The following is a 24,857-nucleotide window of genomic DNA, read 5'->3' on the forward strand; positions in this document are numbered from 1 at the left end:
GTAATAATAATATAATCAAAACAGCTTCAAATAACCCAAATAAACACTGTGGCTGTCCGTATGCTGCAGCAAATCAACAGTTTTACATCAGAACTGACGTTAACTTTATTTAATGATATTTACACACACTTTTATTTTTGACAGTCAAGATATTCATACCTTTGGTGTTACACTCTGACAGGCAATAAATAGATCCTGGTTTCTGTCAACAAGCGGTCCTCACTCAGGGAAAGAATTCGGTACAAGAGATGACAGGAAAAACAAAAGTGTGGAAGAATTCGAGATAGAGAGGCTAAGCGGTGGTGATTCATAGAAAAGTTATGCTGGCACTGCTCCCGAATAATCACATTATTGGGTTGTGAGCAGAGAGGGCAGCCAAACATCATGAGAGCTATAGTGAGCCCTGTCACAAGTGATGGCGATAAGCACAGTGTGTATGTGTGTGTGTGTGTGTGTGTGTGTGTGTGTGTGTGTGTGTGTGTGTGTGTGTGTGTGTGCAGGTCATGATGATGCCCTTGGCCTTGTAAGGCTGGGTTATCAGGGGTTATATATTTGATCCCTGCCCTCCCTGCAGGTCCAGCAGCTGTTTTCTCTTCACCTGGCCTCCGTAAGTCTGCACTGATTTTTGTACTATACTGTTATTCCTGCTGTTTTCTCATCTAAAGGTATCTGAAATTAAAATTTTAACTTAACTTTAAGTTTTCATGAACAGTGTTTCAGTATTATGAGAAAACATTTTTTTGTTGTGTATTATTGTGTTGAAACCATACACTGAAATGAGCAAATAAATCAAATATGAAAATGAAAATGAAAAAAATGAAATGAAAATGTATCTTCACTATACAAAAGAGATTAGAGTTTTCCTTTTTTAAAGTTTAAAGAGTTTTCTCTGCCCCCTTCAGGTTCATCACTGACTATACTCTGAAGCCTGATCTCACCTGTCCTCAGACCTGAACCCACAGGTACACTCTCCTGTCATCATGCTTTCTAAGAAATCTAATGCAACAAAATTAAAGCAGTTTATGATGATTGATTTTTGAAACGTTTACTTGACCAATGTTTAACAAGTTTTAAAGAGCAGACACTGTATCAAGCTGGACTGCAGAGTGGGAGTGAAGTGTTTATCAATCATGAATACATTTTGTGTAAATCAGTGCAGCCATGGGGGACGCGGAGATGTCAGTGTATGGGCCGGCAGCCTCGTACCTGAGGAAGTCAGACAAGGAGCGCATGGAGGCATCCACGCGCATATTCGACATAAAGAAGGAGTGCTTCATCCCGGATCCAGTGGAAGAGTTTGTGAAGGCATCCATCACCAGCCGAGATGGAGACAAGGTCACTGTGGAGACGCAGAATGGGAAGGTCAGTGGTGACATTCAGTCACTATGTTTATCATCATTAACATCTCATGTGATGTCCTCACTAACAACTCTAAGCTTAACATGTTCAAAAGGAGTGAAAATGAGGTTAAGTTGCTAAATTGTTGAATTTTTAAGTTTAAAATAAATGTGTTTTCTGTTAGGATCCTTTGAAAATGAGATGTTATATCTTAAGGGGGTTTATCCTCATAAATAAAATGTTTTTGTCATGGAGCAACGGTTGTGATCATTTTAGAATAACCAGAACTAAAAAGCAGGCTGTAGACAGATTTGGTTTTAAAGTTATATTTGACACTAAAAGGCCTTCATGATATTATTAACAATACAGAAATCAAACCTCTGCTTACTTTTCATGTGACGATATAAGTGAGTGTCAGTTTCAGCTTCAGCTTCTCTTTATTTTGTACATTTGCAACCAATTTGTCCCAGCAAAATAATCAGAATCAGAATCAGAATCAGAATCAGGGTTTATTGCCAAGTACATTTACACATACAAGGAATTTGACTTGGTGTATTGGTGCTAAACAATTAACAAGGAAATAAAGCAGAACTAACAACAACTTAAATAATACAGTATAAGAAGATATTACAATATATAAAATATAATTTAAAAATGTAAAATATGAACTATAAAAAATAAAAATAAAAAACACAAAATGTACAAAAGGTGCAATGTAGGAGCTGTGCAGTGGACGATGAGAAAAAATAATAATAAGTAATATCCTGAAGTCAGTTTGATTAACTGTGTTACTTCAGTTACCATGAAGCAGTAAGATCAGCAGAATCACATGAGTCTGTGATGGAGGGAGTCTGTGTGGCAGTGAATCTAGTCTGTGTGGGAGTGAATCTGTGTGGGAGTGAATCTGTGTGGGAGTGAATCTAGTCTGTGTGGGAGTCCTGTCTGTAAGTGTTAATCTGAGTGTTAATCTGTGTGAAAGTTAGAGCCTCTCTCCTTGAGCGAGTGTAAATACAAGTGCAAATAAGAGAGTGGCTCCTACTTCATTTATAGTGTCTCTTGTCAGTACACCGCCGTGAAAGCAATGCTGCCATCTTTCAATAATCTGGCATGCTTTCAATTGTTACACAAATAATGGTGAAAATAATAGAGTATCACATGCAGGTAACCATAGCAACAGTAGGTGTCTGAATGTTCTGACTTCATTCAAACATTTCTAAGTGAAATTGATGTGTCCATGACAAACATTTAAAAAATACAAAACTGCATTCCTTTTCCCCTCAGACTGTGACCGTAAAGGACACGCAGATTCTGCAACAGAATCCCCCAAAGTTTGACAAGATTGAGGACATGGCCATGTTGACCTTCCTCCACGAGCCTGCTGTGCTGTTTAACCTCAAAGAGCGTTATGCAGCCTGGATGATCTACGTGAGTGAAACTAAGATTTGTTACAAACTGTAACTTGCACAATTTAAAGTATGGATCAAATAGTTTGTCTAAAAAAAATAAGTTAAAGCAGTCAACTGGAGCTGCACTGATCTCACACTTGACATGCGTTGTTATCCACCATCACCGAACAAAAACCTCCTTCCAATTAGCGATCCATTTAAGCTGCAAGATGTCTTCCTGCTCTTTCATTGTCAGCTCTTGCACTAGTTACTGCACTCTGGCTCAGCCCCACCACCACCCACCTGTAGGCTGAGACTGAAGGGTTTATCATCTCATCACTCCTCACATTTCTGCATGTAAATTAAAACTGCGTCAAGTGATGAGGTCGGAGCCTAGACACCAAACCCCGACTATGTTCTACTGTTGCAGTAAATATTTTAAACAAATACAAATGTGAATTCTCTGACTGAAGCATTTTGCTGGAAACTGTCTACATGTGATACAGTAAGCTGTACAGTATGTTCTAGTTTCTCTTCAAGATGTGATGAAACATAAAATGTATGAACTGAAAGTCAAATGGTTCATATTAAAGGGGACATATTATGAAAAATGTACAGTGTTTTTGAACCTTTATTTGGGTAACCTGAGTGTCTACTGCCCCACAAAATGTGAAATAAACCCATCCAGTCCTTTGTTTGTGGTCTGCATAAGTCTTACAACACAGAGAAAAATGCTTCGTTTCAAACTTGCTCACCTTATGATGTCACAGTGGGATTCTGGTTAAAAAAAAAAAAAACCTCCCCCCCTGATATCTCCACCCATGAACTCCACCTCCAGCCTAGAACAAAACTTTTGCGCAGATCCACCATTTTTATTCTCACTACAGAGGAGTGATGTCTACCGGGAAAACTCAGGGGGGGAGTCATTTCATTTAAAGAGACACACACACCAAAACGGAGCGTTCTGAGAGAGCTGGTTTATACAGGGTCACAAACCTCCTCTGGTGCTTGATTCATGTTATATTTTGACCAAAGCACAGCACAGATGTTTCATTTAGACCAGAGGGGACTGTTTGAAAAGATGGAAAAGGGGGATAATGTGTCCTCTTTAAAACGTTTATTCGATGAATCTTACAGACCTACTCGGGGCTCTTCTGTGTGACTGTCAACCCCTACAAGTGGCTGCCGGTGTACAACCAGGAGGTGGTCGCTGCCTACAGAGGAAAGAAGAGGAGTGAAGCTCCTCCTCATATCTTCTCCATCTCTGACAATGCCTATCAGTACATGCTGGCAGGTATGAACAAATATGAAATTCAATATTTAAGATGAACGTTGAATCTTCAAAATAACCAAAGCTCTCTTTCCCTTTTTTTTTAAGACCGTGAGAACCAGTCGATTCTGATCACGTACGTAAAATCATCCACATCAACCACAACACTGTATGCTCTGAAAAACCAACGTTTTCTACCGTATGCCAAAGTAAGTTCTGATCATTGACTTTGTAATTACAGCGGAGAATCTGGTGCGGGAAAGACTGTCAACACAAAAAGAGTCATCCAGTACTTTGCCAGTATTGCAGCTGGAGGAGTAAAGAAAGACTCCAACACTAAAGACAAGGTGAATAATCTATCAGATTATTGAGCTGTTAAAGGGGTTCAAAGGACTCTTAAACTGCTCAAACTACAGACAATACATCTTCAAACAACACAAAGATTGTTACCACCAGCTCTTTAACCGCCTTTTACAGAAACAGTATTTCATTTGTCCGGTTGAAGGCCTTGTCTAAAGTTGGATATGCACTTTCATAGACTACTCCCGACATAATTTGAAGTTCCAGAAGTGTTTAAAACCTTAAAAAATGTCGTAGATGAAGTCAGTTTGTCTGACTTATCTTTGTGGGCCTTCATGTTTGACAGGGAACCCTGGAGGATCAAATCATCCAGGCTAATCCTGCTCTGGAGGCCTTTGGGAACGCCAAGACCATCAGGAACGACAACTCCTCTAGATTTGTGAGTGTCTGTAGCTGCATTGAGGCAGCCTGATCATCAATAATGGTGGAATCATTACTCTTTCTCATAAGTGAACCTTTTGCTTTATTCTTAGGGTAAATTCATCAGAATTCATTTTGACAACCGAGGAAAACTGGCCTCTGCTGATATTGAAACTTGTAAGTAAATGCTTATGAAACAGATTTGAAGGCATCCTATATCAACTCGTCAGAAAAAATAATAAACCTGTTGTCTCCCAGACCTTCTGGAAAAGTCTCGTGTGACCTTTCAGCTCAAAGCTGAGAGGGACTACCACATCTTCTACCAGATCTTGTCTCAGAAAAAGCCTGAGCTTCTGGGTGAGCATCTGACATGTGTTATTGTCAAGAGACATAAATAATGAAACTATAAGTACATATTAATAGAGCAAGATATTTGGACTAATATTGGTCCATTTCCTCCATAGAGATGTTGCTCATCACCAACAACCCCTATGACTACGCCTTCATCTCCCAAGGAGAGACAACCGTAGCCTCCATCAATGACGCTGACGAGCTGATGGCCACTGACGTTAGCTAACTCTTCAAATTCCAGTCAACAATAAATGAATGAATCTGTCTTTGTGATGCCAGTAGTACATTTCTGACAATTGATATCAATTTCAGGATGCCTTTGACGTGCTGGGCTTCACTCAAGAGGAGAAGAACGGCATTTACAAGCTGACTGGAGCCATCATGCACCACGGCAACATGAAGTTCAAGAACAAGCAACGAGAGGAGCAGGCCGAGGCTGACGGCACTGAAGGTGACCGGTGGTCTTTGAAACAACCAGATGCCAATCCTGCTAAAATAATACAAAACAAGAGTAATGAGGAGCTTGAAAATTCCACATTTTCTCAACAGTTGCGGACAAAGTTGCATACCTGATGGGCCTGAACTCTGCTGACCTCATCAAAGGTCTCTGTCACCCAAGAGTCAAAGTAGGAAACGAGTGGGTCACCAAGGGTCAAAATGTCGCTCAGGTGAGACACAGGGAAAAGTCCAGCTTGATCTTTGTTATACACAAAGATTATGTCACCTACTACAGGAGCACACTGTGTTCTAATGTGGTTACTTCTGCAAAGGCTTAAAGGTTTTATGACAAAACACATTAGTATTCAATACATCAACTGTTCCACAGGTGACCTACGCTGTTGGGGCTTTATCTAAGGCTGTCTATGAGAAGATGTTTCTCTGGATGGTCATAAGAATCAACCAGTCACTGGAGACCAAACAACCCCGCCAGTACTTCATTGGTGTACTGGACATCGCTGGATTTGAGATCTTTGATGTAAGCAATCGATAAAACCGACTTTTCTAGTAACATTTCACAGATTAACAGTCTTAAAATTGTCTTTCTTCAGTTCAACACCTTCGAGCAGCTGTGCATCAACTTCACCAATGAAAAACTGCAACAGTTTTTCAACCACCACATGTTTGTGCTGGAGCAGGAAGAGTACAAGAAAGAGGGCATTGAATGGACTTTCATTGATTTTGGTATGGACCTGCAGGCCTGTATCGACCTGATTGAAAAGGTGAGTTAAGAACAATTCTCTATCAAGAATCTCTATCTTTTCTTTTTCTCTATTTCAAGTCCATTATAGAGGTCCATTGTCCATTTTTAAACAGTGCAATGAGAACTTTACTGTTTTTTATAGCCCATGGGTATCATGTCCATCCTTGAAGAGGAGTGCATGTTCCCCAAAGCCTCAGACACCAGCTTTAAAGCTAAGCTCTACGACAACCATCTGGGAAAATCTGCAAACTTCCAGAAGCCCAGAGTTGTCAAAGGGAGACCAGAGGCCCATTTTGCCCTGATGCATTACGCTGGAACTGTTGATTATAACATCAACAACTGGCTGGTGAAGAACAAAGATCCTCTAAATGAGACTGTTGTTGGACTCTACCAGAAGTCAAATCTAAAGCTGTTATCTGTACTCTTTGTACATTACGCTGGAGCTGACTCAGGTACTCTTCTGTAAATATATTTTTTGGAGTTGACCATCTAATTTTTGTTTAACTTTAAGGTTACCCATTTATTTTTTTGAACAGCTATGGGCGAGGGTACTGAGGGCAAGAAAGAGAAGAAGAAGAAGGGATCCTCATTTCAGACTGTGTCCGCTCTTCATAGGGTAACGTACATCATTCTGTATTGATTTTATCTCAGAATCTAGAATATCACTTTAAAATGAATGCTTTAACAGCAAATGTTTATACATGTATGCTTGTGCATATAAAAGGAGAACCTGAACAAGCTGATGACCAACCTGCGGTCCACTCACCCTCACTTTGTGCGCTGCATCATCCCCAATGAGACCAAGACTCCTGGGGCCATGGAGAACCCTCTGGTGATGCACCAGCTGCGCTGTAACGGTGTGCTGGAGGGCATCAGGATCTGCAGGAAGGGCTTCCCCAACAGGATCCTCTATGGAGATTTCAAACAGAGGTAGAATGGTTAGAAACATTATTTATAGACCCCTCTGTGCAGCCGATGTCTATGCTGGTGTTAATGGGGATCCTAATTAAAAAAAGTCTTATATATATTTTTTATTTGCAGATATCGCATCCTGAATCCTGCTGCCATCCCTGAGGGTCAGTTCATTGACAGCAAAAAGGGAGCAGAGAAACTTCTTGGGTCTCTGGACATTGACCACAACCAATACAAGTTTGGACACACAAAGGTATCATCTGATTTTTTTGGTATTTGGAAAAGTTATTTAAAATTGTGATGACAAGATGGCCCAAAAAGCTAAATATCCATTTGTCTCTTAAGGTGTTCTTCAAGGCTGGACTGCTGGGTCTCCTTGAAGAGATGAGAGATGAGCGTCTCTCCAAAATCATCACTGCTATTCAAGCAAGAGCCCGTGGCCTTTTGTCACGTATTGAGTATCAGAAAATGGTGGAACGCAGGTATCTTCAGTGTCTAGCTGATGGTGGTCATTTAAGATGCCAATAGTTTGTCATTTGTACATTTAAATTAACCCTCCTGTTTTGTTTAAAAACATTTTAGAGATGCACTATTGGTGATCCAATGGAATGTGCGTTCATTCATGGGGGTCAAGAATTGGCCCTGGATGAAGCTGTTCTTCAAGATCAAACCTCTGTTGAGATCTGCTGAAGCAGAGAAAGAGATGGCCAACATGAAGGAAGAATTCTTGAAACTGAAAGAGGCTTACGCAAAATCTGAAGCCCGCAGGAAGGAACTAGAGGAGAAAATGGTCTCTCTTCTCCAAGAAAAGAATGACCTGCAGCTCCAAGTTCAAGCAGTAAGAGTGGCACTCTAATGCCATATATTTCACATGTCATTTAGGTATGTGCTAATGAGATTAAAATGTTTTGTCCAGGAGCAAGATAACCTCTGTGATGCAGAAGAAAGATGTGAGGGGCTGATCAAAAATAAAATTCAACTTGAGGCAAAAGCCAAAGAGCTGACAGAGAGGCTGGAGGATGAGGAGGAGATGAACGCTGAACTTACAGCTAAGAAGAGGAAGCTGGAGGATGAGTGTTCAGAGTTAAAGAAGGACATTGATGACTTGGAGTTAACTCTGGCCAAAGTGGAGAAAGAGAAGCACGCCACTGAGAACAAGGTATGACATCAAACATTCCCTCAACTCAGGTCAGCAACTTAATGAGGCACTCTGTACTTCTTCTTTTTACTTGTCACAGGTGAAGAACCTGGTCGAGGAGATGGCAGCTCTGGATGAAATCATTGCTAAGCTGACCAAAGAAAAGAAAGCGTTACAGGAAGCTCATCAGCAAACACTGGATGACCTGCAGAGTGAAGAAGACAAAGTCAACACTCTGACCAAGGCCAAGGCTAAGCTGGAGCAGCAAGTAGATGATGTAAGAGGAAGTGAAAAATGTGTAACTCATATCATATAAGATTAAAAATCAAATAATTCAAAACTTGTTTTAACTTTTGTTATTATAAGCTTGAAGGATCTCTTGAGCAAGAGAAGAAAGTGCGTATGGACCTCGAGAGAGCCAAGAGGAAGTTGGAGGGAGACTTAAAGTTGAGCCAAGAGACTGTAATGGATCTGGAAAATGACAAGCAACAGCTGGAGGAGAGACTGAAGAAGTACATAGACATATTGACATTATTTACTAAGTATGGTCCTCATAATGTGTTCACAGCTAACACTGATTTAACACATTGATGCAGGAAAGACTTCGAGGTCAGCCAGCTGAACGGTAGAATCGAGGATGAGCAGGCGATAACCATTCAGCTTCAAAAGAAACTGAAGGAGCTCCAGGTAATGGATGATTAATGGTACAGTTATGGTTCAAAGTTGGTAAAACCCAGAAGGTAGTAGAACTAAATCTTCTTTTGTACAGGCCCGCATTGAGGAGCTGGAGGAAGAGCTGGAGGCAGAGCGAGCTGCCCGAGCTAAGGTGGAGAAGCAAAGAGCAGACTTGGCCAGAGAGCTGGAGGAGATCAGTGAGAGGCTGGAGGAGGCTGGTGGAGCAACATCTGCCCAGATTGAGATGAACAAGAAGAGGGAGGCAGAGTTCCTGAAGCTCCGCAGAGACCTTGAAGAGGCCACTCTGCAGCACGAAGCCACTGCTGCCACTCTCAGGAAGAAACAGGCCGACAGTGTCGCTGACCTCGGAGAGCAGATTGACAACCTGCAGAGAGTCAAACAGAAACTGGAGAAGGAGAAGAGTGAGCTCAGGCTGGAGCTGGATGATGTGGTCTCCAATATGGAACATATTGTCAAGTCTAAGGTAGGTGTGCATAAAGAGGTGATGTTACCAAGGAAATAAAGTCTGCCCATCCTAGATGATAGAAGTGAATAAATGTATAGAAGGACATTATATGACCACTTGCTTAGTTAAATGGCGGCAGTAGCTCAGTCTGTAGGGTCCTTGGTTGGGAACCATAGGGTTATCAGTTCAAGTCCCAGTCTATAAATTGGCCTGGTAGCTTAAAAGGTGCCAGTTCACTTCTTGAGCACTGCAGAGATGCCCTTGAGCAAGTCACCCCCCCCACCCCCCTGTTGACATCCATTAGTTCATGTCCATAGGATCCTGTTTGTACATGTATGTGTAGCATGTTCATCAACCCTCCCGCGCGGGATTAATAAAGTACATCTTCTTCTTCTTCTTGTTTTTAATTTCCTCATAGTAGTAGAATAGTGATTATAAATTGTGGTAAACAATGGTTTATTACTTTTGAAGACTATCATGGAGAAGAGCTGCCGAACTTTGGAGGATCAGATGAATGACTACAGGAGCAGGTGTGATGAATATCAGAGATCCCTTAATGACTTCACCACCCAAAAAGCCAAGCTTCAAGCTGAGAATGGTCAGTGTTTTACTCTTTTTCCTTAAAATTATAAGGAATTTTCTATATAACAAAGCCATTGTAACCTTTGTATTTCTAGATGAGTATTCAAGACAGCTGGAGGAGAAGGAGTCACTGATCTCTCAGCTGACCAGAGGGAAGAATTCCTACAACCAACAACTTGAGGATCTGAAAAGACAACTCGAGGAAGAAGTCAAGGTATGGAATGGCAAAATGTAAAATATTTTATGTCAGTTGTATATCCATGCAAAACAGACATATCATCAATATGAATCCAGGCCAAGAATGCCCTGGCCCATGCAGTGCAGTCTGCTCGGCATGACTGTGACCTGCTCAGAGAGCAGTATGAAGAAGAGCAGGAGGCCAAGGCTGAACTCCAGCGCGGCATGTCCAAGGCCAACTCTGAGGTGGCTCAGTGGAGAACTAAGTACGAAACTGACGCCATCCAGAGAACCGAGGAACTGGAGGAGGCAAAGTAAGTCCAGGACATACAAGAACATCAATCTAAAACATGTGACTTTGAATGGATTTGTATGATGAACAAAATAGAGATAGTTAACCTGTCGGGCATTTCCAAGAGAATTAAAAACAGCAAACCAACAGGTGATGCAGCGATGGAAGCGAGCAAGAGAACTGGTTCAGATAGAAGTGATTGTACCCAACCTAAAAAGCCTCTGCATGTTTCTAATAAGCTCCACGAGCAGAAACGTGCTCAAACTAGGATCAATATTGGAGATGCTTTTTGAAAAATGGAGAGAGGTTAGAATGCAGAAAGGTTTACAGACCAATGCAGAGCTGGATAAACACTGAAGCTTCAGTGTTGCAACATGGCAACCTATGGTGTAACGACTACGCAGAAGGGAGTGGGGGGAGACAGCTCTTTTTAATGTTTTGAATTTGGACTGCAGTACCCGTTTTAAACGCTAGGTGTCATGGTTACATATGGCTCATTTAAATCTTTGGGGTTGTGTTTTTTTGTGAATTTAAAGGGGCAATGCAACATGAAAAGAGGATAAACTGTGGAGGCAACCGGTGCACATGTGGGAAATGGCGTTAAGTACAAAAAAGCCAATTTTTTTGATGTAACTGAACTAACTCTCCTGCATCATCCATGTTCTGTGGATGTAACCACCCTCCTTCAGGGGCTGAAACGTGTCTTCAAAGTGCATTGGCATGGGGGAAGTGAGAAGTGTTTGGAGTCAGTGAAAAAGGGACAAAAGATAAACACAATAACTTCACTGGAGATTTTCTTTCTTTCAGGATTCCCTTTCTGCCTCTACCTCGATGCTTTTTACCCTTTTTTATGTGATGCAGCCACCTTTATTGGTACAGATAAATATGGTTACCAATCAAAGTGAAGTGACTGACAAACAGCCCCTCAATGATCAGCCACTGCACTAAATCTTTTCCATAGATGACAGTATACCACAACCCTCACATTCATAGATCAGGTTCAATTGGATTTCTTTTGGCAGCTGCTAAATGACGTGGATGTAGATCTCTCTGCAGTAAGTCATAGTGGAAAGTCCAGGAAATCATCTCATCTCATCACAAACTTTAAAATGATCCTGTTACTTAAAACAAAGTATACTTTGGCTCCAGTGGATGAGACGTGTTATTCCTTTTCAGGAAGAAGCTGGCTCAGCGTCTGCAGGACGCCGAGGAGGCTGTGGAAGCAATGAATGCTAAATGTTCCTCTCTGGAGAAGACCAAACACAGACTGCAGAATGAGATTGAAGATCTCATGGTAGATGTGGAGAGGTCAAATGCTGCTGCGGCTGCTCTGGACAAGAAGCAAAGAAACTTTGACAAAGTATATCAATATTCTTACAAAAAAAACGTTGTTTTTCTTCTCCCATAAATTAGCAATGTTTTGACTGAATTCATAAATATTAATACTAGGGCTGTCATTATTAACAAGTTAATCATCATTAATTAAGGTCTGAAATTAATGCATTTAAAAAAGAAATGTGATTAATAACATGGTATTTTGTCCCTTCAGGCTCACCGTAGAAAGTGGTCTTCAGTGTCTCCCTGTAGTCTCAGTGATGTAAAAGAAGGACACTGCTGCATCTTTGAATGTCTCATTTCACTTTAACAAACTCTCAGACTGCTCAGCTGACAAGTCCAAAGTAATATCCACCTTATGACATCACACATTGACCTCATGACATCACACATTGACCTTTGTTTCCGTTACTTTGAGCTGTTTGACGTCAGTTTGTGATCCATAACCACTTCCTGTTTCTGTGGTAAAGGTAATGTTGTAACCCTACAATCGACCACAGGGTCCTTACTTTATTTCAAAATAAAAGCAGCGTAAAATTCAAACTTCAAGTAAAGTACTCTGTGCTTAAGACAGAACAACAATTTAAAATAAAAGCCTAAAATTATTATTATTTTTTTTTTTTAAATGCAAAATAATGGAATTTTAAACATGCAATTAAAATTTGATTAATCAGGAATAACTACTGATATTTAGCTTTTAATCGTTTGATAGCCTTTATTAATACCTTGCACCTTAAGCATCCTGGGGCTAATCAATAAGGCACAAAGAAATCCTTTTACATCCTGGGCTTTGTGAGAGCTGAAACAGTTTAAACAAAGTCTCTACAGATTCTCACTTTTCTACACTGTGCTTAATAATATAATGATTTTAACTTTTGATTGTATCTCAATGTGTAGGTCCTCTCTGAGTGGAAGCAGAAGTACGAGGAGTCTCAGTGTGAGCTGGAGAGCTCTCAGAAGGAGGCCAGGTCTCTGAGCACTGAACTCTTCAAACTGAAGAACTCCTATGAGGAAGCTCTGGATCATCTGGAGACTATGAAGAGGGAGAATAAGAATCTACAAGGCAATACTTACATATAATGTGCACTTAACACACATTGTCCATACTCAAGCAACTGATTACATATAATCTTCTTTCATACACAGAGGAGATCTCTGACCTCACTGAGCAACTCGGTGAGGGAGGAAAAACCATTCATGAGTTGGAGAAGGTCCGTAAGCAGCTTGAGCAAGAGAAGGGTGAGATTCAGTCGGCCCTGGAAGAAGCAGAGGTAAACTCATCAATTTCTCAAAAAATGTGCCGCAAAGTAATGATTAAAAAAAAGTTTGACAAAAAGAATACATTTGATTCTTATCCAAGGCTTCCCTGGAGCATGAAGAGGGCAAGATCCTGAGAGCTCAGCTTGAGTTTGCCCAGATTAAGGCGGAAATAGAACGCAAACTAGCCGAGAAAGATGAGGAGATGGAGCAGACAAAGAGGAATCTGCAGAGGACCATTGACACCCTGCAGAGCTCCCTTGAGGCCGAAACTCGCAGCAGGAACGAGGCCCTCCGTTTGAAGAAGAAGATGGAGGGAGACCTCAATGAGATGGAGATCCAGCTTAGCCAGGCCAACAGGCAGGCGGCCGAGGCCCAGAAACAACTGAAGGCTGTTCATGCACATCTGAAGGTAATAAAGGAAACTTGTATTTCATTCTGTTGTCATCATTACTCTATAGCAGAGGTGGGCAAACTTTTTGACTCGCGGGCCACAATAGGTTCTAAAATTTGACAGAGGGGCCGGGCCAGGAACAGATGGATGGAGTGTTTGTGTGAACTAATATAAATGACATGTAAAAGCCATTACATGAAAGGATTTGGCCTTTAACAGGTAGCAAAGCATGAATATGCAAGGCTCATTGTACAAATTGATTTCCAAATGCATTCATTTAATTAATTTAAATTTTAATAAACACAGTAGAGAAACTCACGTTCAGTTTCAGTGGGAACAGTGTTGTTGATCTCCCTTTTTTGCCAGTGCATTAAAGTCTGGAGTTAGTTTTGTAGTGGTAATTCTCAGGATAGATCCGAGGTGTTGGTCAGTTAACTTGGATCTGTGAGGGGCTTTGTTGATGTTCATGACGCTGAATGTCTGCTCACATACGTAGGTCTAGCCAAACAAAGTCAGCATCTTCTGTGCCGTCCTCCGGAGGTTTGGAAACGTGACTTCGTTAAGTGAAGCATAAAAGTTATTCAGTTTAAGAGAGTTGAACTTCTCCTTTAAGACGGAGTCAGACTGAAGATCGATCAGTTTCAATTGCAGCTCCTGTGGTGCTGTTTCAGGGTCTTCTGACAGGGGACAGGACACCAGCTGAAGTGACTTTTCAATGTTTTCAAAATCAGAAAAACCACGGCAGAATTCTCTGTGCAGGTCGTCAAGGAATTTGCTGTATTTCTTTGCGTTTCGCGTTGCCTCTTTCTGCATGGCAAGTGTGGGGAAATGAGCGAAAGATTTGTTTGCAATTTGTCTGGAGAATAAAGTTAGCTTGGATTTGAAGGCTTTAACATTTTTGTACATGTCGTGCACAAACTGATCTTTCCCCTGTAGTTTCACATTCAGCTCATTCATGTGTGAAAATATGTCCACAGCAAATGCAAAGTCACAAAGCCAGTTCTTGTCGCTTAGCTCAGGAAATTCGTCGGATTTCCCCATTAACTCCAAAAATGCGCCAATCTCCTCCTTCAGTTTCCTCCAGGAACGTAATAAACTGACGATGCTGAAGTCCCCTTGCTCGTATAAAGTTAACAAGTTTTACAACTGGATTCACGACATGATTAAGCTGCAATACAGACTTACACAGAGATTCCTGATGGATGATGCAGTGAAGGAAAATAACATCCTGGTCAGGGTTTTCCTCTTTCACTTTATCCTGGATTCTTTTCAGCAGCCCAACATGTTTTCCAGTTAAATTTGGTGATCCATCCGTTGTGACATTGGCAAGTTTACTCCAAGGTAGCTTCAATCTCTCGATGACAGTGAAAAAAATGTTGCTGAGTCTATAAATTATCCTTCAACCTCTGAGCCGTAGCCGCCCGTTCTTGCGTGGACTGCTTGCGAGCGTAGTTAGCATGCTTCGTAGCAAAGTGACGGCTGATATTGTACTCTTTGAAAACTGCGACAGTTTCTTGGCATATCAGGCATACAGCCTGAAGTGCGCCATCTATTGGGGAAACGCGGGCATTACAGGGGAAAACGAACAAGGTTTAATTATAATAACATTTTATTTAATAATAATATAATTTGGACAAGTTCGGCGGGCCGGATTAAAAAGCCTGCGGGCTTTTTAATAACATATAAATAAATAAATACAAAAAATTGATAAATAATAATGTCAGTTGATAATAATAATAATAATATTCAATTACGACAGATAATAATAATAATAATAATAATAAATAATACAATAAAATAATAAATACATATGACCTTCTTATATGGCCCGCGGGCCGTAGTTTGCTCATGCCTGCTCTATAGGTATCTCTGTAACTGGAGACAATGAACATTTTCCAGGATGCTCAGCTCCAGCTGGATGAGTCTCAACGAGCCAACGATGATCTCAAAGAGAACATTGCTATCGTTGAGAGGCGCAACAACCTGCTGCAGGCTGAAGTGGAAGAACTGAGGGCTGCTCTGGAGCAAACTGAGAGAGGTCGCAAACTTGCTGAACAAGAGCTGCTGGATGTTAGTGAGAGAGTGCAGCTACTGCACTCACAGGTAAGATACAGTCACTGCACCTAGCACTACTCTTTCTTATTGACAATTTATCGAGGAGTTCTATAATCAAATTTGTATGCAACCAGAACACCAGTCTTCTAAACCAAAAGAAGAAGCTGGAGGCGGACACTTCCCAGCTTCAAACTGAAGTGGAGGATGCAGTGCAGGAGTGCAGGAATGCTGAGGAAAAGGCCAAGAAGGCCATTACTGATGCTGCCATGATGGCTGAGGAGCTGAAGAAAGAACAGGATACCAGCGCCCACCTGGAGCGTATGAAGAAGAACATGGAGCAGACCATCAAAGACCTGCAGCACCGTCTGGATGAAGCTGAGCAGATCGCCTTGAAGGGAGGGAAGAAGCAGCTCCAGAAGCTGGAGGCCAGGGTGAGTATGACTCAATTTGCAATTTTTTTTGTGAGTGTCAAAAGTGATGTTGAATAACTAATTAGGACATTTTAAAAAAATGTGTCCCTGACCAGGTGAAGGAGCTGGAAAGTGAGGTGGAGATGGAGCAGAAGAAAAGCAGTGAAGCTGTAAAGGGAGTCCGCAAATATGAGCGCCGTATCAAGGAACTTACCTACCAGGTTTGTTGAAGAAATGTTAAATCTACATATGTGCTCATATAGAAACTTATATATTAATGCATTTGGATTATCTACACAGACTGAGGAGGACCGCAAGAATATTGCCAGGCTTCAAGATCTGGTAGATAAGCTGCAACTGAAAGTGAAAGCCTACAAGAGATCCTCCGAGGAAGCTGTAAGAAAAGAAATGTGTCAAGTAAGGTCTTCATGTGGTTCCTTCCCCGATCAATGTGTAATTTATTTTTAATTTCACCTAAACAGGAGGAACAAGCCAATGTTCATCTTGGCAAGTTCCGCAAGCTGCAGCACGAGCTGGACGAAGCCGAAGAGAGAGCTGACATCGCAGAGACTCAGGTCAACAAGCTTCGTGCCAAGAGCCGTGATGCTGGCCCAAAGGTTTGAAGCATGCACAGCATCTGACCCTGACACATGCTGCCCTCTGTTGGCTGCATTTAACGCGTATGCTGCTCTGCTTTTTAAAAGTGTTAGTCCAGATCTGTGTAAGGTCGATAGCAGTGCTTTTGTGTTTAATAGTCGGCAAAGAAATACATTGCTTTGAGGTACTAAAGCAATACTAATCTGAAGACTAAATGGCTCTTTCTCTTTTTCTTTTCCTTCCAAATATCCTGGCTGCCACAGAAAGGGTTTGAGGAGGAGTGAACCTGCGGAACCTTTGGAGAAACACTTTGGTGTGCTGTGTGCCATAGATCCCCTAAACTATCACTATTCACATCCTGTAGTCCTTAATAAAACCTCATTCAGCATTGTGTTGTTCTTTTGTTAATCTGTGGGAATATGGAATATTATACCTACTGACAACATTTCAGATGTTGTGCTGAATATCAAAACTGCTTTGATTGTCCGTTGGCACGAGGACCCAGCAGCAGCTAAGCAACAACTTACCAATTAAGTTTTCATCAGCACTGTTGCTTTCCTGCACGGAGCTAGCTGGGTGCTCCTCGCTAACATGTTTATTTGCTTGGCTAGTAGCATTTACGTTAGTGGAGCTAGCAATGGGTGGAGACTTGCCGGGTTGAGTTGTCAATGAGAAAACATTTTTTATTTAGTCTTTTACACTTTTAATGTTACGAAAAACTGCGAGGTAAACAGAACTAAAGCAGACAGACGACTAGGTTTTTAAAACTCCAGACAGCAGCGGGGGCCCAGCAAAGGGGGTGCTAAGAGGTGGAATCAATGACATTACAAACAGGCCACAGCACCCTGCTGGTGCTGTTTGCTGCCGAAGTTGAGAACCCCCTTGGCAGTGGAGGGGGGCCCCTCTCTGCTCTACAAAATACATTGTGTGTCTTGATTGCGGCAAAAGAAAAGAGAGACTCAGACCTAGTCAAACTAACTTTATTCGATAATTCAACTAAATAACAAAATGCATGTTAAATTAGTTCAAAGTGGGCCTCTTGAGACAACAGTGGGCCTGGGGCGGCCGCACCTTCTGCCCCCACACTCGCTCCGCTACTGCCCAGCAGTGATGATATTCAGCAACCTCGAGTTTGATATCACTTTTACACAACAGTTCTGTGACCAACAAGTTCAAGAAATCAGTAAAAAAACAGATTGTAATACTTTTCTTCACCAATTCTTACCTGAGCTAACCAAGCATTCTCCTGAAGTCATGCTGCTTTGTTTGTTTACATGGTTACCACAAACTAGCTACTTAGTTTTAAGTTTGTATCATTTAATTTATAATGCAGCAAGTTACAAAGAGTCTGTTTTGTGATTCAGGGCTAGCTCAATCAGGAACAACTCTTATCTGCTGTAATGTTGACGTAGGCGACACTGTGAAAAGACTCGACCAATCAGGATACTCTGTTTGAACTAACTGTTATAGGTATAGCATCAATTCATAACAAATTGTTATCTCAATACACTTTACAAAAAGAGCAGGTAAAAGCTGAGTCAAGAGAAAAAATTGCTCAGGAGCTCCCAGGACTATAATTTACATGAAGATTTACAGACAGTGACCTGCAGTAATATGCTGTGAATGTGACAGGGGGGGGTCCCCAGGCAGTCCAAGCCTATAGCAGCATAATTAGGTGCTGGTCTAAGCCCGAGCCAGCCCAAACTATGAGATTTATCAAAAAAGGAAAGAACAGAGTGTCTACCTCCCAATCCCTGACTGGTAGATGATTCCAAAGTTGACTTGTGCTACAAAGAAGAAACAGTGAATGTATTCCAAAAGATTAATATTAAAATATATTTGAATGATGTGGTACATATCTTAAAATCAGGTGCACAAGACACACCTTTAATAACCTTTTATTTCATCTGAAAAGTGAGCTGCGTCCAATTTACCGGTGCAACCAATATACCAGTATCAAATTTGGAGACATGACCGTAAATACTCCGCCACCATCACCCACTGCACTTTGCTCCCATTCAGTGTGTATTGCGGCCACTTGCTGCTGTCCATAGCAACACGGACCAGGCCGATGGGAACCCATTTGAAAAGAAAACAGTGGTATTATTGGAAGTAAATAAACCTTGTGGACTCCTCAATTAAATTAAAAAAGTCAACAGCGGAGGTGGGTAGCACGACTGTAGATGAATTGGTCATGGGCTGTAGATCTTATAATTCCCAACCATCAAAATTAGTGTAGAGCTCAACTAACATACTGGTAGCTAGCAGGATCACCCCATGGTGAAAACAGATGGCACTGGAAAGAGCATCACACTTTAACAGAAACCCTAAATGTAACTTTCCAGAAGGCTATGGAAATCGTAATGCAGACCCCCAAAAACAGACTGCAACCTTCATAATGGTGTGACCTATATTTAAAATGTGATGGTACATCTGTACACCTTCATGCATGTTTTGTTTTCTATTAGAATCAGTGAAGCACAATTGATTATTGATTGATTTTATGATGGAAGCCAGGCATCAGAGTGGTGATGAGAACACAGGAAGAGTGGTGCTATAGGCCTATAGGCAGGAGAACTCTGTGGGGGGGGGGGGGGGGAACCAATGAAGTTGGTGGAACACTGCCCAGTAACTGAGAAAGCTGAGGTGGGGCCATTTCTAAAACAGGGAGAGATAAAACAAATCTCTAGTTCTTAAAATAGAGTTAAAGAAAGCCAGAGAGCCTGGGACTCAAGGTCAACAATGAGCCAAAGCGAATACCACGCATAATCACTTGCAGCTGTTAGCCAATCCCTGCTTGAGTCGGCATTTTCCTCTAAAGGGTTAGGGATAGAACTAGTGTTGTATTCAAGACCACACTAACCGAGACCAAGACATACCTGAGGCCAGAGTGCTCCAAGACCAAGTCGAGACTGAGACATTAGGTAATCGAGACTAAGTCAAGACCATGACCAAGGTGGGGCGAGACCGAGACAAGACCAAGACTATAAATATCAATGAAAAATCATCATCGTGTGCGCAGCAGGAGTGTAACTCACTTATACCGTTACACATTTGTGGCCGTTACCGGGGGATAAAAATCTAATTAGGACTTTATTTGTTCTTTTAGAAAGAGGCATTTCCTTCTAATCACAGTAATGACGTTGAAAAATAACTAGTCAGTAGTTGTCTTGATTTAAAATCCAGAGTCTTGATTTAAAATTGAGAATGGGCTCGAGACTGATTTCAAGTACTACAACACTAGATAGAATCAATACTGAAACATGGATTTCTACAGGAAGCTTCTTTAAACATTCTTGGAAAATAAAATTATTTGATTTACGAATCAAAGGAGGTCTATTTTCTCAACCCCGTAATATTATTTTGAACCTTTATGGAGTAAATGGTGCTACAAAGAACCTCCTGATTACTCAGAACTCAGCTATCCCTACCTGCCCGTCTACAGCTGGGTGTTGGTGACAGGTTGTAGCTACTGCTAGAGATGACATAATGATTTATCGAGAGGGGAGTCCATTCTCTTCTCTTATTACACTTCCTGCCCGTTACTCTCAGAGTTGACGAGCAGGTATGTTATCATCTAATGAAAGCACATTCACACCTCTGGCTAAAGAGGTGCCTCACATACAGCACGGTATGTGTCGAGGATTATCAGCATGATTAACAGGACATCTGACCCCGGATGTAACCATACACTGTCTCCACTGTTACGATGATGGTATATGATGTGTAGAGTCTTAGCTCAGGAGTCCAGATAGTGTTTATACCAAACATTAACAGCTTCACTCATTGCCTCAACCTACTCGTACACAACGTCACTGACACCTTATCTGGGTTTATGATGATGATTTAACCCCTCAAGGTTTTATTAAATGAAAAGTAGCAATGAAGACTTAAGACAAAATGTGAAATAGAGAAACTGACATCCCTACAAATCTCTACACTTCATATAAACATTTCACTTTTAATCCATCATAAGCACATTTATAAATCCTAATGGTGGCGTTTAGTAAAGTATAAGACAAAAATACTTAACAGCAATGATCCAAAAGATTGTCTTTATTTTTAAAAGCATTTTAACATCTTTATAAAATAAGTCAGAATTATGTCTTACACTTTACATACAGCCAACACAACTTCTTATTGGTTGATTGATAGAACTTTATTGTCAGACATGGTCTGAAATTTGTTTTGCATCACATTATTTGCGACAAAAAAATGAAGACAAGACAAGGACAAAGACAATACTGTAGGACACATACAATCACAGAGGTAAAGAACAAAACTAGAATCTGTCGACTCGCCCCAAAAGGTCTCAGACGGCGGAGGAAATAAATTCTTTGTTTTGTTTTTTTACAGATATAATGTGATCTTTCCAGGACAGTAGATGGTCCATCATTATAAGTTCTGATAAATGTGTTATAGGATCATGTCATTGTTAATTACCTCATACAGTGCTGTCACTTCACTTAAAGCGGCCATAGTAATGCTAAACATGTTATTAGTATTAACAGGGCTGATTCTAGAGTCTGCTGGGACCCCTCCAATCAGCGCTCGTCACTATTATTTCTGCCAGTGTCTTGTTGCTTACTCTTCATTGTCCTTTCAAGACTTTCACTGACAAACTTTGGTTTTCATGCAACACCTATAGGGCAATGACTGAGTGCTGTCAGATGGGGCCCCCCTGCAAAATTTGCACATTTTGAACCATTGCTATAGTCTCAAGTTGTGGGAGTTAAAATGTCTTATGAGAATTCAAAAGACACTGCATTATAAATGGTACCTTCATAATGCATTATTTCACATATTATAACATTGCTATAAGCTGTTATGAATGTTTATAATTACTTATAAGGACTGTTATTTATAAGGCTTATGATCAGAGGTGCTGCCTGTCAACAGGCAAGGCAGGCAACTGCTCAGGGCCCCCAGACCAGTAGGGAGCCTCTGAGGGCCCACAAACTTTCAACCAAAGCAGTGCCCCAAAATGTCCAAATTTTGCAATGACAGTAGGAAACCTCCCTAAAGGCCCCCAGCACTCACTGTCTTTACCAAAGTTTTTAAAAAAAAAGTCAACAAAGGAAAATGAAGAGGAATAATCCATCTTTAGGAGAGAGAAAAAAATAACAGGAAAAATAATTTCCACACTAGTAGCCGTAGTTTGCAGCCACTGTAATCGATTAGCGAGTCTCCAGAGCATGATGCCAGCGCCACTGTGCTATGCTCTGTTTCAAACACGCTTTTAATTTTTTTTTTGAGGGAGTATTCTGCAGGCACGCGTCAAGCTGGACAGAATTTAACAACCCCGTACAGGAAGTCAGACAAGGAAACGCACAGCGAGTCCGGACAATTGTTCATGCAGTATCTGGGGATTGGGAGTAGGCGTCAGGACACTGGCAGTCTTAATGGTGATACGCTGGTTGGAGGGCCTCCCAATTGATTTTAACCTAGGTCCTCAACCTAGGGCCTCAACCTAGGGCCTCAACAGCCTCTAGAATCGCCCCTACTTATGATGCATTACAATTTATTTTATTTATTTATTTTTTGCACTATAGCTAAGTGTGACAATTAATTTTAATAAGTGAAGCAAACATGTAAAAAAGATTCTTTAAACCTTTAGTTGTTCTGCTGTGCTTAATGTTAATGTGATACTGTAAACACAATAACCTTTATTTATGATATCATAACCTTAAAGTAAAGGAGAACAAATTCGTTATAAGATATAAAGTCAGTGATAACATCAGCAGAGAGCAGACTGTTAAAGGGGTAGTGGTCCCTATATGTGGACTTCATCTTCATACTGTGAAATAAAACCTCTTTGTTGTGACATAAACAAAGCATCTTAATGATGTTTTCTTTAATGAACGGTGGTTTGACCTGCAGGTCATAGTTATCTTCACCTGGTCTTTAGCAGCGCTTTGGAATCTCTCACTTCTATTTGGCACCCTGACGCCGGCTGTCAGTAACAGCGCCGGGGAAGTTATCAGAATGGAAATAATCTCAGCACTTGTCAGCAGCTGTTGACCCTCCTTCTTATCTCTTAACCTTTGAAGGAGCTGTGATAACTGGTGCTGGGGACAGACTTTACATTATAGTCCCTCTATAGTAATAATGCAGGTGGTGTTAGTTATTAGTTATATAGGACTGTGACAAAAGGAGAGTATGGTATATTTGTGTATTTTGTTGCTGGGGCAGATTTCTACTGCTACAAAATTAAAGCAGCTTGGGGTGCCGGTAGCCTAGTGGTTAGTTTGCGTGCCCAATGTACAGAGGCTATAGTCCTCCAAGCGGGCGGCCCGGGTTCCAATCCGACCTGTTGCTCCTTTCCTGCATGTCATCCCCCACTCTCTCTCTCCCTGATTTCATCCAATGTCCTATCGCTAAATAAAGGCATAAAAATCTCCAAACTAAACCCATCCATCCATTATCTTTTACCGCTTTTTCCTGTTTGGGGTCGCGGGGGCCTGGTGCCCATCCCAGTTGTCATTGGGCGGGTATACCCTGGACTGTTCACCAGTCAATCACAGGGCTGACCTATAGAGACAGACAACCAGTGATACTCAATTGCTATGGGCAATTGAGAGTCACCAGTTATCCTAAAGAGCATGTCTTTGGACTGTGGGAGGAAGCCGGAGTACCTGGAGAGAACCCACACATGCAAACTCTGCACAGAGAGGCTCCTGTCCCACGGGGATTTGAACCAGGAACCGTCTCGCTGCTGCACCGTGCAGCCCCGAACATAAACCTAAAAGAAAAAAAAACTAAAGCAGTTAAGTCAGAGCAGCCCTACTCCACATAGGAGAGGCATTTCAAGTTGTACCCTTAAATTTGAAGGGTTGAGGGTCAAACCTGTCAATCTAAGTGTATTCATGTGAGACGAAGCGCAGTGTGAGGCCATCGTCTGATCCACAGCTGATCTGAGCTGGAGGCTGAGGCAGGATCCTGAAAGCCTCTGAGGCTGTTCTCCTCAATCAGAGCCGGCTTCTCTGCAAGAATTTCACACGGTTATCTTTGTCCTCAAAGACACAATGCCATGTCAACAGCACTGTAACAGTGGGGGGGGGGGGGGGGCAGCTTTCGCTAGCTGCTGTGTGATAATGGGAGAAGGCTTCCACAGTAACCTTGGCGTCACATTGGAGCATGTTGTGCCTGCACAGCCCCTCCATTGTGTGCCATGATTACCACCTTCCATTGAATCTCAAGCATGTCACCTGTGGCCGAGCTCCGTCTGCGGAGCCTTGCACCCGTCGCCTGGTTAATCTCACAGACTAATGTTCTTTATTTAGAGCCACCCACTCTCTATCTGATTGTTGTTTATGTTACCACAAAGTCTGTTCTATGATAACTGAATAGAGTACTTTACCAATACCTCACCACGGCTCCACTTAAGCCCTCTGGGTAATTGACACCGGCTCATGTTTACCAGTAGTTTACATTCATGGTATAATGCCTGTTGTCATAAATCATGCAAAGAATGTTAATCATCCTTCATTGTTTCATTTGTTTTGCTGCTGTTCAAAGATGAATTAATAGTGTCTACATGTCGACAAGCCAACTTATTATTATACTGTCATCACTCTGACAGGAGGGTCTCATTTTAAATAATATTATTAAGTGCAAAAATACATAAAGAAAAAGTAATGTGCTGTGGTTATTTTCAGCCAAACAAATGTTTAATCCTGCTTTTTTTTAAATAGTTTATCAGTTTTTTTTAATCAGTGTACAAAAAAACAAAAAAACATTAGTCTGAGAAGAGAAAAGATAACTCAAGATTTAACTAACTAGCTCATTTCCATCTGTTTGTCCCCGGGCAGATGATGCCAACAGTGAAATACAAATCAACCAGTCATGCACGCAGAAACACCACACACACGCACGCACGCACACACACGCACGCACGCACACACACACACACACACACACACACACACACACACACACACACACACACACACACACACACACACACACACACACACATCAATGACTTTAAATCAAGTTTGCCTGACCCACTGTTGAGAAATCAAATCACACAAAAAAAACTTCTTCAAAGTGGTTAAAGTAAATATCAAATTGTAGAGGTTTGGACATTAAGCATATCACCAGATTAACTTCTAATTTATGCGTTTGACAACATTTAATGACATTTAAAGAGTTTTGGATCAGCATCAGTCTTAGTAAGGATGCTTCTGTTTAACATATGTATCGTTTCTGTAACAGAAGATGAGTTAAAGCTCGGGGATGATGACAAAGGAATTCCTCCCTGTGTCTATTTAAAGCTTGAGTCGTGGTCCCCTGGCTGCTT

General features: G+C 41.4%; 1 protein-coding gene across 1 annotated transcript; it reads left to right on the forward strand.

The window, feature by feature from the left end:
* The first annotated feature begins 573 nt into the window (after window positions 1–573).
* LOC132978635 (myosin-7) lies at window positions 574–16,943 on the forward strand. The gene is made up of 39 exons (XM_061043884.1): window positions 574–607; window positions 903–962; window positions 1,155–1,362; window positions 2,620–2,763; window positions 3,861–4,017; window positions 4,102–4,129; window positions 4,235–4,340; window positions 4,640–4,732; window positions 4,827–4,890; window positions 4,972–5,070; window positions 5,178–5,281; window positions 5,377–5,515; window positions 5,614–5,732; window positions 5,891–6,040; window positions 6,114–6,284; window positions 6,408–6,717; window positions 6,802–6,881; window positions 6,990–7,195; window positions 7,307–7,430; window positions 7,523–7,659; window positions 7,760–8,015; window positions 8,094–8,336; window positions 8,416–8,592; window positions 8,682–8,827; window positions 8,912–9,002; window positions 9,085–9,474; window positions 9,928–10,054; window positions 10,134–10,252; window positions 10,333–10,529; window positions 11,684–11,867; window positions 12,740–12,905; window positions 12,989–13,113; window positions 13,203–13,511; window positions 15,393–15,596; window positions 15,683–15,979; window positions 16,075–16,179; window positions 16,259–16,354; window positions 16,441–16,575; window positions 16,819–16,943. The coding sequence occupies exons 3-39, from the start codon at window positions 1,162–1,164 to the stop codon at window positions 16,837–16,839; spliced, it is 5,820 nt and encodes a 1,939-aa protein (XP_060899867.1). The 5' UTR covers window positions 574–607; window positions 903–962; window positions 1,155–1,161; the 3' UTR covers window positions 16,840–16,943.
* Window positions 16,944–24,857: the final 7,914 nt, after the last annotated feature.

Source organism: Labrus mixtus, chromosome 8 (assembly GCF_963584025.1).
Source record: "Labrus mixtus chromosome 8, fLabMix1.1, whole genome shotgun sequence".
Classification (NCBI taxonomy): Eukaryota; Metazoa; Chordata; class Actinopteri; order Labriformes; family Labridae; genus Labrus; species Labrus mixtus.